At 39.3% G+C, this 18,159-nt stretch overlaps 1 protein-coding gene across 1 annotated transcript in view; it reads left to right on the forward strand.

The window, feature by feature from the left end:
* Window positions 1-18,159, forward strand: part of LOC139742185 (centrosomal protein of 63 kDa-like) — a 34,024-nt gene extending 15,865 nt beyond the window's left edge. Inside the window, exons 7-16 of the mRNA XM_071652763.1 lie at window positions 961-1,215; window positions 2,062-2,198; window positions 3,435-3,587; window positions 4,060-4,177; window positions 4,804-4,989; window positions 6,300-6,509; window positions 7,502-7,815; window positions 15,018-15,085; window positions 16,163-16,374; window positions 17,855-18,159. Coding sequence (XP_071508864.1) covers window positions 961-1,215; window positions 2,062-2,198; window positions 3,435-3,587; window positions 4,060-4,177; window positions 4,804-4,989; window positions 6,300-6,509; window positions 7,502-7,815; window positions 15,018-15,085; window positions 16,163-16,374; window positions 17,855-18,025 — 1,824 coding nt within the window. The 3' untranslated portion in view covers window positions 18,026-18,159. The remainder of the gene's footprint in view (window positions 1-960; window positions 1,216-2,061; window positions 2,199-3,434; window positions 3,588-4,059; window positions 4,178-4,803; window positions 4,990-6,299; window positions 6,510-7,501; window positions 7,816-15,017; window positions 15,086-16,162; window positions 16,375-17,854) is intronic.

Genomic DNA, 18,159 nt, shown 5'->3' on the forward strand with positions numbered 1-18,159 from the left:
GGAAGTACTTCCATATTTCGCTTGACGTGAAATCAAGGCAAAAATTTAAGCATGCAAATTTGTAATGCTGAACAAGTACCTTTTATATTGTGGAATGTGCTACCAAAGCCCTTAACCACTGTTGCAGTGGTAAGCTGTTTGATTTGATTGCTCAACTGTCATGACATAAAATTAAAAACATACAAAAGTTATCTTATCCAGGAGAACACAAATCATTAATTGAGCAAAAATTTCCACTTTTTCAGTTTCTGTGCAATGTGGCAATATGTGTGTCCGGCCATTGATATCTTTGCATTGGTGCCTAATTACACATCTTTCTCACTGAGATTGAGAAGAAAACTCTGTGAATTGTGATCACAACACTGTCACACTAGAAATGAATGTATACTGTCTACCTGTTATACCAGGTTACTCATAATAAACACAAAAATTATATTCCAGGGACAAAATTATATACAAACTTCATATTCTTAATAAACTTAATTTTGGAAGTGACATGGTCTAGTGAACTTAAAGATGTGATTTTAGTAAGAAGTTACAGGGTTCAAACCCTGTCACAGCACCCATGTTCTTCGGAAGGACATAACATCTGCATCGTTTCTCTATTGCAGGGTGTATAGGAAGTAGCTAGCAGGATGTGAAATTTAATATGGTTGTACATTAACAATTTACTCATTAACCCTTTGTGCATTGTGAGTGCATATTGGCACAGGAAACCCCATAGCGTTGAACACAGCATCCAAAGTTCATGTCAAGGAAAGGGTTTAAGTGGCAGCCTGACTTGAATACACCCCAGGGAATGGAGTGAGAGTATTGAAGGTGAAGATATGATTCCAGTTGTTAGGGTATAATTATGGTGTATATTGCTTTTTAGTACCAAGCTGTGGTGGACAGGCAAAATAATAAAGAAGATTTATCATCAGTGTTATTAATTATTCATCCCATGTTGATATTCTGCAGGAAGATGTTGCTGCCTACAAGCATCAGCTTGGCAAACGTCAGCAGCTGCTCGACCAGAGTGACCTGGACTTCAAGGCCCGCATTGTCCACGTGGAGGGTCAACTACAGAGGGCGCAAGACACGCTGGACGGCAAGAACTCAACGATCCAGCGGCTAGAGGAACTTCTTGAGGAGACGGGACAGCGGAGGCGAGGAGCGGAGGAGGAGAACAGACAACTCCTGGAGGATACAGGGAGGAAAGAGCACAGAATCCATGTAGGATTTCTCTCCCTCTCTCCCTCTGGTATAAAAAGGCATTTTTGGAACCTTCCCAGGACCATATTTTGTCTTTATAAAATACAATTGACTCCTTTTACAGCACATAGGGCCCTTACTGTAAATGTGGATATTTTTGCATGAGTAAGTTTTCGCGCTCAGCCTGGTAAGATGAGTTTTGCTTGTTTTTAATGCCACGGAATCAAGACGTCAACTACAGAAACATATAGCCTGCAAAAGTATTCACATGCTTACATTTATATTTTCATGCTAGTACATGTATCTGGTTGTGCGAAAATTTCCACTTTTACAGTACTTGTCATTGATTTCGGCAGAGTGAGGTTCATACACTCAAAGTTGCAATATTTTCTTTCTTTCTTTTTATTTTGGTTTAAATCAAAGCCATCAGTGAAAATTCAGACATACTTGTAAGTTTCTGTGTAATCACTAGCAGTTTTTTTTTTCATTTTCATATGAAATCACCAGTTAAGAGTTCCATCCTTGCAAAGAGTAGGCAGCTCCATGCCAATAATTTTTGTTTAAAAAACTGTTTTATGCAAAAATGTAAGAGGTTATGCTTTAATATGGATGTTGCAACATATCATGAAGTTTATCCTTTCATTTCATTTTTTTTTTCATCAGAATAATTGGATACAATATACATGATACAAAAACTTCATCAATAAAATATCAACAATGCTGCAATACAAACACCACCAACAACAACACTACCACAGTGATCACCACCACCGCTACCACTACTACCGTTGATAAAATATAGGCATATATCTTTAACCCCAAATATTCCTTATGACTTTTACTTTTTCGCACATCCTTTTTGAACAGATTCTGGAGGCTGAGGTTGCCTCTTTGCAGCAGGAACTGAAATCAACAGAGGGTGCCCTTCATGCAACCAGGACTGAACTGAGGGATCAGGAGGCCAAATTCAACAGCTCCTTGCTAGCCAAAGAAAGCATGCTTAGGTTAGTCTTCTGTAAGATGTAAACTAACTTGCAAAATTAATGTAACTGCAAAAATTTTCACTAATTTTTCACATGTGTTCAAAAAAAATTCCCAAACTAGAAAAGCACTCTGAGAGCGCAGTCCTCTGCCAAGCAGCTACTTTCTGATGATGATCTTGTTCTTCCATAGAGATCAGTGATTTCCACTCATGCATGCATGCTGAAAATAGCCCACTCTCTCACGATATAGAAGCCTTCTGTTACGTCATCAACCCTCAGCAGCACGGCGCGCCTCGCTCTAGCAGAAACAAGAGCACGTACTTTAGTGCGCGCATACAAATCTCAAATGCGCGCAGCTTGAACTCCCAAGTTCATTGACCCTACCTGCCAAAATATCGAAAATCCTTCATAAAATCCATTTAAAAAAATTCCCATATCACTACCAAAATTTAATCATCTGTTACTTGTGTCATTTTCAACCTTTCCTGTAAGTTTCATCCAAATCTGTTCTCAACTTCTTGAGTTATTTTGCACATGGACAAACATACAAACAAACCCACGGTAATGAAAACATAACCTCCTCCCTTGGTGGAGGTAAGTATAAGAAAATGATATAAAAAAATCACTTGTGAGTCAAGGGCTGGATAACACACAATCATTGAATAATCAGCACACATTAGTTTACACGCTTAGACACATTGGAATTTTTTGATGAATTTAGTTCAATCAAGTTGCAATGTTGCATTGCATTGGGGCTTCTTCACATATGTTTTGCTGAAGTGAAATTATTTCAGCACCTTGCATCACTAAACAGTCATTATCTTTGGACATCTGCATGGTTGACTTCATTGGTTTGAAGGGGGAAAAGTGATGAAAAAAAAGGGGCTTCAAAAAATTTTGCTTGCCCAATTCAGGCAAGCATTTTCTTTCCATTGTTCCAAAACACTTGCCAGACTTTGCTTTTCACTTGCCCCGGGCAATTGGGCAAGCGCTTTTGCAACGCTGCACACTGCCACTTGTCCGACAGTCCCTGACCAGTCAAAATCACTGTTGGACTTATTCTAGTAACTTTTTCGGGAATGGACCAGTAAAAATGGAAAAACTGGGTACCCACTGGTCCAACAGACAGGTCAGACCAGTAGAAAAAATGGGTTAGTGAACTTAGTGTGCTGTCCTGGCTTATGTAGCACCTTGCATCAACACTGAACCAACTTTCTTCTTCATGATCGTTGCCATGGCAACATCGTTCCTCCTCAGGAGCCATGAGGATGAGACGAGGAAGAGGAGCATCCAGGTCAGCGAGGAGACGTCGCTACTGAGAACTCAGCTCCAGGACTCTCAGAGGAAGATCCAGCTCCTGGTGGAATCCGAGGCCAGACTCAAGATGGAGGTTGGGCGGCTGGAGGAGAAGTAAGACGAGAATCCCACCTTAATGCCTTTCTTTTTTTGGCCCTTTTTGGTCATGGCCTTCGCTAGCTCAGACAGGTTTTGTTTTTCTGTCTGTATTATAATTTTATGTGTTGTTATCCTTTTACAGGGAACTTAAAATTTGTATTTAAATATCCATTCCGGTGTGCTGGAAGTGAGATGTTTCTCTTCGATAAACAGGAAATGTATGAATAGTTGATGACTAAAAAAAAAATCTCAGTCAATAGTATAATTATGCTTCAATGACAAACTGAACTTCACTTGTAGTAGCCTGATTTCTACAATTTCTGCAGTATATATCAATTTTACGTTCCAGCCTTGTGAAAAATTTGGTCTCTTATTCCAGAAGAACTTCTGCCATAGCAAGGGGATGTAAGTAACTGTTGAGATATATATGCAAAGTACATGCGACATCCTGACTATGAACCCTCATATATACATTTTGTATTTCCAGGCTGGACTCAGTGCAAGGTGACAATGCTGCCCTCAACCTTGTCCTGACAGAAAGGACTGACGAGCTGAGAGGGATGGAGAACAGTGCCCGGATGCAGCAAGTGAGCGAGAAGGCCAAGGTTGGTAAAACTTTCACACCCATTTTTTGGAATTCTTGCACATTGTGAAAGGAGTTGACTTCCCTTACTGTGTTGAGGCACTGAGAGAGAATTAGTGAAAGGAATGAGGGATTCCACACAGTTTGAACTGTTCACTACTTGGTAGCATTATACCCCAAGTTCACATTAGACCCCTCATTGAGGGGCCTATCACCAGAGATCTTTATCTTTTTTACGACTGACCGTCCACACTGCTATCTGAACTGTCCCCGAGCTGCAGGGGGAATTTGGGCTTGGGGCAAGCTCTGCCACTTGAAACTAGGCATCAGGCATGCGCACATTGGTGAATACAGCTGGATGCTATCAATTTTTGCCCCAAGGTCACTCTTTCCTCCAAATCTTGCCCCCAGACTCAACTTGCTTCTCAGGACGAGTGGACAACTCCCATTGAGTGTTCACATTATGGTTTTTGAGGAGAAAGTCGTGGGACTTTCTCCACATTGCGGTGACTAATGTGAATGCAGAGATAGGGACTTGGTGGGGGGAGGGGGGAGCACTAGAATGTAAAATACAGGGCATTTTATGAATTGATTTATATAGGAATCATTATTAGTACTCTCCTGTTGTGCATCTTTGTTGGAATGCAGAGAGAGCTAAGCGATGGCATGGAGCAGCGCCTCCAAGAGGATCTGGCAGGGATGCGGCAAGAAATAGAGGTCCTGACCAGCGCCCTCGGGCAGCGGAATGCACTAGTGGAGACGCTGAGGATGAAGTTGTCAGACTCAGAGCATCGCTTGGTGGAGGACAGGGAGAGGAGCAAGAGTGAACTCAAGGTAGGAGATGGGCTACGACAACAACAACAACAATAACTACAACTACGACTACAACTACAACAACGACAACAATATCAACAACAACCAACAACCAACAACCACCAACAACAACAACAGCAACAACAACAACAAAATCCTTACATCCTCTGTTGATTAATGAAATGTGGAATTAGCATTATTCGTGAATTAGAATGCTGTTTAACTGTTTGTCCCTTTCAATGGCAGTATGAGCCATGCAAAAGTTATATACATGTATCTGGTTTTTAAGTCAGAGAAGTTATTTGACAAAGAAAAAAAAACGCCCACAGTGCCTGTGCATTGTAAATGATGAGACTACACTTCTAGAAATTCACATTGCTTTTGCAAACCCAGATTCAACAAAAACCACAACAACAACAGCAACAACAATAACAATAACAACAACAACAACACAAGACGCCAGAGGAGTTAAAAACACTTTATCAATGCTAATGATGTGGATGGGACAAAGTGTCGGTCTTAAGATGATGTAGCTGGATGTAGCTTTGCACCAGAAGGTTCTATGATTTGTTCACGCCTTACACCGGGGTACTGTTGGAACCGGGGGTATGGCGTTGTGTAGTGCCGTCTAGTGTCCATTATCATACAGTTGTACAATGTTGTCATGGTGACTATTTTCTCATCATGAGCGCCGGCATAAGTCATCGTGGCTCGATCACAATGCCGATTTTCCTTCCATGTCAACTTTTAAACGGCGAAGAGTACAACAGAGCATGTAAATGAGAAAAAAAAAGTTATTATTTACATGCATTAATTGTTGCATAATCACAAACAAGAAAACGTTTTTGTGCATAATAATGCTAAGAATTATTTTTACACATTTTTTGGTAACCCAGGCTACAGCGCTGAAAGAAAACAAATTCAACAAAATGGCAAATTTTCATTTGGTACCCCAGGGTACCAAATATTGCATCATATGACACCAAGGAAAAAAGCATGCACGTATGGGTTTTTGAAGAGACTGCAGAGAAACTACATAGGCATGCTATCGGATGATAGGATGAAGGGGATATGACATTTGCGATACCTGTAGAACTGAGCATTAGAGTGGCTACTGAGTATGTGAATGAGAAAGATGCGGAATTTTGTGATCAGGGAGGTCTCACCTCCCTGTTAGGATGAAGACTTTCAAGCTCGCTATGAAATGTTGGTATGTAAGCTGCTGTTATGTCTGAAGCCAATTACAGAGCTTAGTTAATACTTTCTGTTAGTTTACAATCCTATCCTTCATGACAGATATGATGTTCTTGTCCTTTAAATCATCCCAACAGATTGCCAATGCCGAACTGGAGGCCCTACGAGTTGAGAACCGCTCACTCAGTGGCTCACAGCTGTCGGGCCATACCCAGACAGTTCCCGTTGATGGTCATATCCACCAAAAACACACAGCTGTGGATGGGACTTACCCTAGAGGGATGGCCAACAATGATGTACAGTGGCAATGGGCTGCAGATGGTATCCAGAGTCAAAATGTCAGAAATGTAAGCTATCTTATTCCAACTCTTCCTCTTTTCATTCCAGTCCTGCACGGCATTCTTTGCTTCATTTTCTGTGTCAGTAAAACTGATTGCTGTACTCAATGTCAGCAATAGCATTTGCAATCATTTGATCATAACATCATCCATTCTCCAAAAATATTTCATTTATTTTCAGTCTTTCATTTGGAAGTTGTTCGCATTTGCCTTCAATGATTTATTATTATCTTCTTTTTTTTTGTCTTAGCAGGACCTCCAGGTCAATGAAGTCTTTTTTTTTATTGTTGTTTTTGCTTTAAAATGCATGCCAATGAATCATCTGTAACATGGCTATGGTTTTTGTGAAGAGAAATCCAAGAAATGATTGATAGCATCTACAGGATGTATTGAGTATAAAATTCTGTCAGTGAATTTTGTCTGTTTGGGCATTTTAATGAAACTCATGCTTTCAATAGTTACTGCTAGATTATTGGGTGTACTGTTTTGATAATAGTGTGCCATTGGCTGCATGCACCCATGTACGGTAGATACAGACCAGCTGTACAGTAGGTATAGAGTAGCTGTATCGTCACTCATGCAAGTATGGTGGTTATGACTCCACGCATGCAGATGCCAGGGATATATTGCTCTCGGTTACGTGGGTTGCAGCGAAAGCTGTATTGTTACAGAGAGTTGATTCGGCAAAGGATAGCAGAAATGTCCCTTTTGAGGAGTCAGTAGGAATATTGAGATGGAAATAGACGTGATATATGTTTATGAGTGGTGTATCTGTCTGTCATTCAGCAAGTGATCAAAATTCCTACCAACCAAGTCTTCCTTAGCCCTGCAGTCCTCTTTAGAGAAGAGGCTTTGGGAAAATTTAGTCTGCAGAGGAGAGATTTTATCAATAAAAAACAACCTTATACCTATTTCTTTTAGTGGAAAATGTGTAATGTCTTTAGGACAAGATATCTGATATTTTGTATAATAACTACGCTTTTTGTCTGTGTGTGCCCTAGGTTGACGTTGATGTTGATGTCCATGTCCTGCAGTCCCAGCTTCAGGCTATTCAAAGACAACTTCAAATGGCCCAGACTAAACAGTCCCAAGAGTCAGGTCTCCAGGATGGACTAGGTCCTGTCAGGCAGAGTGACTCCTGGTCCAGAACAGTGCAGGATACTTCCAGACCAGGGGGTGGTGCGACTCCCAAGACATCGCTCTGCGGGCCCGGTGCTGAAAGACCTCAACCCAGTCCCAAGGGAAGCCCAGCAAGGACTAGACCAAGTTTTGGTTACAGGTCCATTCCTGCAGTTGGTGGACAGAGTCCAGGAAGGTTAGCATCAGACCATCCTATTGTACATCAGGGGTAAATGTGACTTTTGTTGATCACTTCAGCAGAAACTAAACTTAAAGGACAAGTTCACCTTCATAAACATAAGGATTGAGAAAATGCAACAATATTAGTAGAACACATCAGTGAAAGTTTGAGGAAAATTGGACAATCGATGCAGAAGTTATGAATTTTTAAAATTTTTGTGTTGGAACCGCTGGATGAGGAGACTACTACAGCTTGTGAGTCATATGCGTACAACAGTATAAAGAAAATGTAAAAGAAAATTCAACATATTTTCACTTTTTTTCGCATAATAAAAGAGCACTTGACTTGCCTCTTTCTAAAGGCAGGGGGAATAATATTACCCATAACATTTGTCGGTAACGAGTCAGGGGAATGTGTACTTTTTTCAAAAGATGGAATTTTATGAAATTCTCTTTATATTTTCCTTATATTGTTGTACGCATGTGACATCTAAGTTATTCATACACTGCAGTAGTCTTCTCATCCAGCGGGTACTGCACAAAAACTTCAAAAATTCATAACTTTTGAACGGATTGTCTGATTTTCCTCAAACTTTCACTGATGTGTTCTACTAATATTGCTACATTCTCTCAATCCTTATGTTTATGAAGGTAAACTTGTCCTTTAATTCATTATTTATAAATCATCCAGCAGTAATCAAGTCAGCCAAGCCTATGACTAATCTTGAAGAACTACAACTTATATAAAGAATAAATATCTGATCACTGCTTTTACTCTGTGACTTTGATAGTATTAAAATTTTCTAGTTTGCTATATACTAGGATATATTGATGATATCACTATTAAAAAGGTATACCTGATACCTGCAGTTTTACCACCCTGGGATAGTATCTTTCAGATGTCCATATCAACTTTCTCTTAATTAAGATATGTGATGCGCTCCGTCGGAATGAGTCAAAAGTGGCAAAAAATGAAATCGTAGTTATGCCTATATATGAATTCTACAGACTCTAAGCTTTACACTGATATGCAATACAACTCATTTCGACATCCCTATAGATCATAAAAACGAATATTAACTACGTTTATGATGTCAGTCTATTTTCTAAATAACGGAGAAAATCGCTCTCAAAAATCAGGCTATGTTCAAGCTCACAACCTGTTTCTTTCACGGGACGAAACAATACAACAGTCCTGCTTAGCGACGGCGTTTACGCTCCATCGCACGCACTACCGTATAAGGCGATAGCTTGGGTATGTAAGATAATTAACCAATCGCAGGACAGGTCTGTCATTAACGATCCTGACCAATACGGCAGCCCGAATGTAAACTTCGGCGCGTTTGTGTCCGTGCCGCTGCCGCCGCATGAATGAGTCGGTATGCGTTGTGTGTCGGCTGCGTTGTGGTTTGCCGCAAGTTTTTAACTCACAAACAATAGGAAACAGTAGAAAGAAAAAAAAAAAGGGCACGCAATGCGTCTTATGAGAAGCGTCTTTTAGCGAGGGCGTTCATCGCTTCCATTCTCCTCCCATGTTGTTGTCAATGGAAACTAAAGAGGATGCGTTTAGCAAGTACCAATACCTAAATAGAACCTGAGAACCTATTGTAGGCGGGCACGCAATGCGTCTTATGAGAAGCGTCTTTTAGCGAGGGCGTTCATCACTTCCATTCTCCTCCCATGTTGTTGTCAATGGAAACTAAAGAGGATGCGTTTAGCAAGTATCAATACCTTAATAGAACCTGAGAACCTATTGTAGGCGGGGGTTCAAAAGACAGCATCAGTAGAAAAAGTCAATGAATTAACGATAGTCTTTTGAGATCGTGTTCTTTGCGTGGACTAAAAACCCTCAAATTACGCACATGGTCGTAATGTTGCAGAGCATCAAAGACTGCTTTCGCATCTGTTCTGCTGCATCTGTATACAGCCGTAACATTCTGAATTCCCGCCGTATTAGGCAATTTCCTTTATAGGCGTTGCGTGCACAGTAATTATCGCTTATCACGCTTGCCAATGCTGCACATATTATACGTATCAGAAGCAAAGGTTGATGTAGGCTTGACAGCTTCAGGTTGGGTTTACAGTGATTGTATCATAAATATACTTCTTATTCTCATTCACTTTTGTAATACCATAGCATATAAAAAAAAACATTAACTTGTAGCTTAAGCAGATTTTTTTTTTTTACATCACATTTGCAGTTACAATCTTTCTGCATTTGAGAAGTGGAGTATAGATGATAATACCGACAAATATTCGGAATTAATACTTAGGCCTTCTTCACTTCGTTTTGTATTCACAAACCTTATTAGAAAAAATGATTGCTTGATTACTTTCGGGTAAAGGAACAACCGGAAAGGAACCGCACTTAATTTTCTTGTTAACGACCCTAAGCTAATAGCGAACCACATTTCATTGTGTGATTAACGAACCTTCAGAATAATCAATTGTATTACCCCCCCCCCCCCAGAAAAACAAAGCATTTCAATGTCATGCGTTGTCAATAGTGATAAAAGGCCCGTTTTTATTTCGTAGTGTGTCTTAGTACTCCTGTGCTTATTTTTAAGGATGTGCCTCTCTTGATAATTGCGATTGATGTTCAACTATTTCTTTCACGCAAGCTTGAACAAGAAGAAGCTAAAATTCAGGCAAGGAGATGAGTTTTCTTCCACGAGATACAATCATTAAGACATAGGCCTACACCTTGTACATCTATTCCCGAAAGTTGTGTGATTGCTTATGTGCAAAAGAATTGTGTCCATTACATGAATCAGGCACTATACAAAACGGTTGAAATCTACTGAAAGTCGAACTTCGATTCTTTTTTATTTCATTTCCAATTCAAGCGGGGATAGACTAGAAATTAGTTTGTCTATACTGGAAGGAGACATTACATTTTTCCAGTACATGCTCCGCATTTAAACAGTCGCCATATTTTCTTGGTCAGAATCAGATAATGGACACATTATATTATAAAAATTAAAATACAAAACAACGAACACGCCATATGTACAAACATTATGAACTTCAATGAATTAAACTTACCTGTGATATTCTGCATAAAAACCAAGCACGCCGATTAAATAATTCAATAGAATTAATAGAACACATGACAGCGATATCATGCATGGCAGATCAAATCAAGTTCAATTGGTGAGAAAGCTAAATAAAGTTAAAAAGTTGACTTCCTTTCGTTTCTCTAAATTACATTGTATATCTATTGACGAGGATTGTCTTTGTTGCGAACGATCGCCATATATAGCACTGTTAGTCTTCTGCGCAAATCCGAATCCCTAAATACTTTAATTTTTGCCTGATAATGTGATAACCCTGCTTATAACTTTATAAAGGACTCGCAAATTCAAAGTTTCAAACTGTATACTAAAACATTATATTGTACACGGTGTATTTCAAAAAAAAAAAACATTTTGAATGCGTTGTGTGTTAGCATGTTAATAGCATCAATCTGCCTTTTATTTTCCGTACGTAAAGCGCACAGAAACGTAACCAAACATTTCCAAATACAGTGAAATGCATTGTACGGCGTGGTACTATCATTAGAAGTATATCCCATTCCTTTTTACTTTTATTTGCTTGAAGCAGTCGTCAAACCATGTCTCATTTTCGTAGCGACATAATTAAGGAATTAGAATGTGTGAAGATAATTGTTACTCATTTATTTTGCGCTACTATTATAGCATTTACATTTTCCAACTTTTATTGACATGCAGTATTATGTTACTGTATGGTCACGATTACGAATGTTGGTTATGAATTCAAAAGACCCGTTTATCAATCGAACTATAAAGGTAATAGCTGTTTTGAAAGTAGTTCGATACAAGTTCAAAACGCAATCGAAGTCATCGTCATAAGGGGGACTGATAGCTGTAGAAAACCTGCTTAGGCTAGTAAAGATTGCCGTATGCAATCTTTGTAGAAAGTTTTGACTTTAAAATAGGCCATCTTCTGAGTATTTTGAGAAATTATGTAAAGAATTATTTGTTTTGATTACGTCAAGAATCAGTTTGAACTATGAGAATAAAAGGCGCGGTTACCCAAACAATGTCGTAGTTCGATTAGACATGATGGGTAAAGTGAATTCATGACTTGACTAATCCTTACTGAATTGATGATCTCTTCTGTAAACCATCAGTTATGTCTTGTAGATGATACCTCTGTAATCGTAGTGAAAATTCTTTTGAGCGATGAGACGAAAACCAACAAACAAAATGCCGTATATCATCCTTCGAGATTCCAACATTTGGCGTCACCCGACCAACAATAAGTGACAAATCAAATGGAATATTATGTTGTGGGATAGCAGACTGTGTTACGATTTTTAAACGTTTCGAGCAATTGTTTAAAAAAAGAGAAAATGGGGCAAATTTCAAGAAATTAGAAAAAAGCACGTAAATGCAGGCGATCATGTTTGATAACCAAAGTAAGAGATTACAATCGGCCGTGCGGATGTATATGGTTGCCTTATTCACATGTCTGATTTCTGTAAACTATGTCATATTTAGATTTAAGTTCCCTTCCCTCCTTGATAAAAGTTGTGTTGGGTTTTCGCTATAGGCATTTATTAGGAAACGCTGTGAAAACGACAACAAATGCCTATTATACATCAAGAGATGACCTATACATGCATGAAACAAAATTCTGTACGTTCTGATATAATGCAACTGCTTGTTTGTTTGTTTCTTTGTTTGTTTGTTTTGAATTATCATGGTCTTTGTCGGGGGAAAGATGAAGAAAAGTAGTAGAGTGTATCACTCTCAAATCCGGATGATTACGATAAGTGTGTATCACCGCCCTTTCTATACAGGTAAGCTTGGTATCCTATTATAAAAGCCTGCATGTGTCACGCAGAAGAACTGATTCCGCGATCACTTTTAACCTTTCAGAAAATTCACGTTTTAAGGTAGTATTGATAGCTTGTAGGAGATAGAGTAAGTTAGCGTTCCTGACTGTGGTTCTGAACACAAAAGGGGACTGAAAAATTCTTTTACAAATTAGCAGACATAATGCCGATCCTCCAACACTGTTGCTCCATTCCGTCACTGATTCTGCTATCAATGGCGAAGAAAGAATACTGGTTGGGTGATTATCCACCCCTTGATAGCAGGAAGTTTACCTTTCATTGTTTAAGGCTTCGTTGATGCGGGGTTTACTCGGATACAAAGCGTGAACTGTGTCGTCCGAGTTCTTTCATTCGAAATTCCTCAGAATACGAAATTCAATGGGCAATCAGCGCTGCTACTTCGCAAAGCTGTTAGCCAAATTCTTTGCAGACTTGACCTCTCACTTGTCAGCTACACGCAATACACGACAAACAGCTATCATTACAAACATTCTGATAAAAAACAAAACAAAATGAAGAAGCACACTTTTGAGTAGCGAAACAGCTTTCTGTCCCTTTTTCAAATAGGTCCTACTTCTAAAAAATACACAGATGACAAGAGTCAGAATATCCTCCCAAGGGAACACGAGCTATTTCAGCATTAATAATGTTTGTCTTCCGATTTCTCTCCATGCTGTCACGGCCCAAACCATCATAAGAAATAGGGCAATACGTTTTATTAACCAGGGAAATAATAGTACGCATTACATACATTTGGCGAATTATCACACGCATTGTCGACTTTATAAAAACGAGAATGATTGACAACTTAGGCCTTACTATATCTCCTGACATGAACTTTAAACAGCAAGTCACATACCAGGGAACGAAAGTTATGATTATTTGAATGAATTCATTAATGAGGCCAATTAATAACCGTTGTAAAAGTACACACATGCATTAAGAGGTTTCAAGTTCGATATGTGATCATTCAGCTCATAGATAAAGTACCATACATTTTGCGTGATCGTTCGTTGGAATTAATTTTTTCAGCGCGATTTGTGCGTCACATCAATCACCACTTCATGAAATGGAGTGCATTATCAAACGAAACTCGCTGGTCATGCAATCGATAGCCTTGGTCAGCTCACTATTATTGCGTAATTCTAAAGCCCTCGCCGCTTGGCCGCCGACGCCGCCGCGCACACCATGCTTTGTTTTGTCTTTAATGGGGTCAAGAGCAATGCCTCATTAGCATACACCCTAGCAACGAAGGCGGAGTCTCGATCGGACAAGAACAATAGGTGCGAAACCCAACGCAAGGGCGAGCGTTCGAAAAAAATGTAACTGAAAAAAATTGTCTCAGAAAAACTGTGATTTGGGACACTTTAACTCATTTTTACACGCTGAAATTTTCTGTACAAACAGATAAAACATCAAGGTATCAAAATCCGTCATAAAAAAATTTCGACCCGAGCAGTGCTTCCCCTTCATTTTCGGCTCATTACGGGAAAACTCCCCGTGCGACTTATGACTCATTTTGTCGGAGCGCCACACATATATCCCTCTTTTCATCCACTTTACTCTGGCATCTTCATGGTACATGTACTGTATATTTCGAAAGCATTATGCAAGTTTGTTTGTTCATTTCCATCTGAGAAGATGGCTGGATAGCCCATATTCAGCTATGTTAAGCTGGTCTTCCATGGCGTCCAGTTGGATGTGAGGTGGGACCACTTCACCGGGTTAAACACCCTGCTCTTTGCGATGAATGAATGAAGCTGGATCTTTTACATGCATGAGTTGTTACTCTCTCATACACGGGACCTCCATTTTATGTCCTATCTGAGGGACAGAGTGTTTTGCCTCTTGCTAGAGGGGACGGTATGCTTACACACAACATTGCTCAGTCCAGACTCAGGTTCTCAGGTGAAATGGCAACTGATTTCTCCTATTCAAAATCTTTCTGTGAAGACAATAGAGTATGCTGACCAATATACATTGACGGCCGAAAATGAAAGAGACATACAAACCAGTAGCCATAACTTACTGCATCAAAGTACACATACCAATCTCCGTGCAGATATGTGAAGAGCATACTGTTAAGCTGTATTTTTAGCATGTCTAATATTTCGTGAATTTGGAGTTCTCAACAATTTCGTGAGTGGATAAATTTGCGGTCGTGGAGTACAGTATGCACGGAGCCATGACTGCACACATTCATGTTGCATTCATGCTGAGATCCGATTTCATATACATGTATTTGCATGTTGCTAATTTTGCAAATGGTGCATAATTCGCGAAAAATGAAAACTTTGCAAAATTTATGGCGTAAACAGTAGTCACTGATCAATTATCGCTTTGTTTTCACTCCTCAGGACATCCCACCAAGCTCCAAACAATCAAACCAGAAATCTTCCAGAGGGTACAGATGATTGGAAGGACAGTAAGTGTATACCATTGTACAGCTTGCCTTCATTACTGTAAGAGCTGAATTTTTGTGTTGTGGAAATTTTCATGCGTTTCACGTGACCAGAAACTAGTGCCAAAATAAAAGCTTGTGAATATTTTTGCTTGTTGAATGTACCACTATGTAATGTCTTGATTCCGTGGAAATAAATTAAAACATGCGAAATTCATCCTACTCGGCAGAGCGCAGGAAATTATTTATGCGAAAATATCTACTTTTACGGTATTTGGAATTCCAGTGAATAGGATCACTGCTTTATAGGGCATATATCAGAGTTAGAGTACATGTAATGTTTCCAAGTCACATTATTTTAACTGTTTAAACAGGACATATTATTTTTTTAGATGGAGAGATTTAGTGATTCCTGCGTCGCTTGACTCTTGAGGCAGTCAGCGTCCTATTGGTGGATGTGCCAGTGGTTAGATCTTTAATGTCTTACTAATATTTGCCAAGACTGCCTTACTTAAAGTCACATCGAACAGTATGTTGCCACTTTATCTTGCAAGATCATCATCTTAAATTGGGACATGCTTGTTATTGAATTTTCATACAAAATGTACAGTTTGTGTAGAATCTGTCATACTAAAGGAGAAAAATGCAACAGATATATGACAAAATTTTAGCCAAAGGTACTGAGTAAGTTTTTTAGCACTCACGGAATATGTGTGCAGAAATATTTTACAGTAACTTCAGATTTAGTGTTTGGCAGTGCATTATGTAACATGAGTCCACCCAGTGTGCTGATTCCAGTCTAGTCCTTTGATGAAATATACTGTTCCTCACATCAATACATGTTAATCTGTGTAACAAATAATTAGATCAAAGTTTGCTATCGAAAGACATATAACAAATTTGTAATTGATGAGTGTGTAGAGGTGCATATGTAGTCTTAGCGTTTTAGTGATTATTAAGTTTGCACATGCATAACAAGAATTAATACCATTAAAGTCTAGAAGCATGTAGCAAAGCATGTGAAATTTTCAGGATATTTGCAGCTGTTTTGCCTCATGTTACCACTGATTCATTCATTTCGTTCTCCTCTCGTTTTTATAGCCTCAGCAGACATTGGATCAGAGGCCCTTCATTCACTTGAGACTGGTTCCATTGTCTCCGGCTCACCCCTCCCATCACCCCCATCATCACCCCAGCCGGCCTTCAGAGGTCATCGCCATGGTGATGAGAACTTTGGAGACATGGACTCCTCATCTGTGGACATCTCTGGCTTCTCAGAAATGGGCAACATCTCCGGCAGAATGACAATTGATGTAATGGCTCATCCTTGTAATAATGATTTCCAAAAATGATTCTTGTGAAAATTACCACCTGTGTTTGCACAATGATTTTCTCCTGGGAAGATATCATATTCTAGGTTACCAGGAAATACAATTTTAAGATAAGAAGAGTGGATGGATAATCATAAAAGTATATGCATCATAGTTAATGAAATTCATTGTTTTAATAATTCATTCATAATTTAAGGTGTTTTAATTTTGTCTGCTTGCTCTTCCTGTTCTTCTGTATCGTGCTGTCCCAGTACTTTTTGTTCTTGTTCCTTTTTCTTCTCTATCTTCTCTTTCTTCCTCTCCTTTTCTTTTTATTTATGTCTAGTCGTAGTGCTCATTTTAATAACTGGTATTGTAATCAGCACTGCCAATTTAATCATCACTCTCACAGTGCTGTAGATGCTGAATATTTCATGGAAATTTTATTTTCGCAAATTTCGCAAGACAAAAAAAAAAAATAGAATTTTACAACCCACCAAAATACTACCCTCCAGTTCAGTGAGTACTAAGTGTGAGAGCTATGTGCTTACATGCAACATGAGCAGGCAGCAGCTGCACATATGTGCTTTTGCCCTACTGTAAGCATTGATATTTTTGCATAATTAATTTTGTGCACCAAGTGGCTCAAAATATACATTTGCGGATTCTTGAATTTGTGCTGTGCAATTGTCAACCTTTTGCCTCACATCTCCTGATTTATATGTGAAATATTATGCCAATGAAATATTTGGCATCTGCAGTATTTGTCGGTTACATTTTTATAACCATCGTTATTATCCTCCTTGTTAATTTCATTGGAAAAGCACAACTGTGACCACCCAGCTCAAAACCCACAAAAAGTAGGCCAACATGAATTTCCACTTTTGTACATAGTTTAGATGAGTAAGCTCTAAGCTTAACTCGTTGAGGACAGGCTGATTGCTACAACACGCATTTTCCATAGATACCTGCGCGAGTATACTCGGGACTCATCTTTAACGGGTTAAAAATGATATGTAACTTCTTAAAATTGGACGATCCTAAGCCGTTCAAAGAGTGATTGAAAGAAGAGATGGGTAGGAAATGCAGTTTCATAGGAAAGGGAGATAAGAGGATTTAAAGATTAGTGTCACTTGAGCATGCTGTGCAAAACTATCAAAAAAATTGAAAACCCAGTGAAAGCAGCGCTTATCTTAAGAAAAAAAAAATGGTCCAGGAACGCTGTTGATATTTCGATTTCAGTTTTGTTTAGAGCCACCAAATTTTGACAGTAGGTAGAAAAAAGATTACTCCCCAGTTAAGACAAACTTGAAAATTTGAGGTGTCCAACCCAAATGATATACATTTAGTCCATTACCGAGAAACATAGTCTGTGGCTTTTTGTGGGTTTTGAGCTGGACGATCACAAATGTTACCTGTATGTCATGAATCGCTGGTATCTCATTCCAGAGGAATCTTGTTTCCCCCCAATGTCACCACTCAGAGGCCACCATCACGAGAGTCGGTTGGGACCCGGTTCCTTCGGGAGGACCAGGCACACCAGGCAGAACTGGAGCGGATCCTCAGCGCTCACATCCAGGACCTGGAGCTGAAGACTAATGCCACACTGGCCAAGCACTCCCAGAGACTGGGCCTCACCGATGGAGAGACTTAATGCTCACTTCACTGCCATTTCTTGCCTCTTCTTTACATATATGGAAGTTAACATTAATGATGTATGATGAGCCCGACTCACATTCCACATTCAGACATTATACCACTCATCATATATTGATTTCACGTAACACT

This window comes from Diadema antillarum, unplaced genomic scaffold (genome assembly GCF_040938485.1).
Source record: "Diadema antillarum isolate AM-2024a unplaced genomic scaffold, OU_Dant_1.0 seq00000984_RagTag, whole genome shotgun sequence".
NCBI lineage: Eukaryota > Metazoa > Echinodermata > Echinoidea > Diadematoida > Diadematidae > Diadema > Diadema antillarum.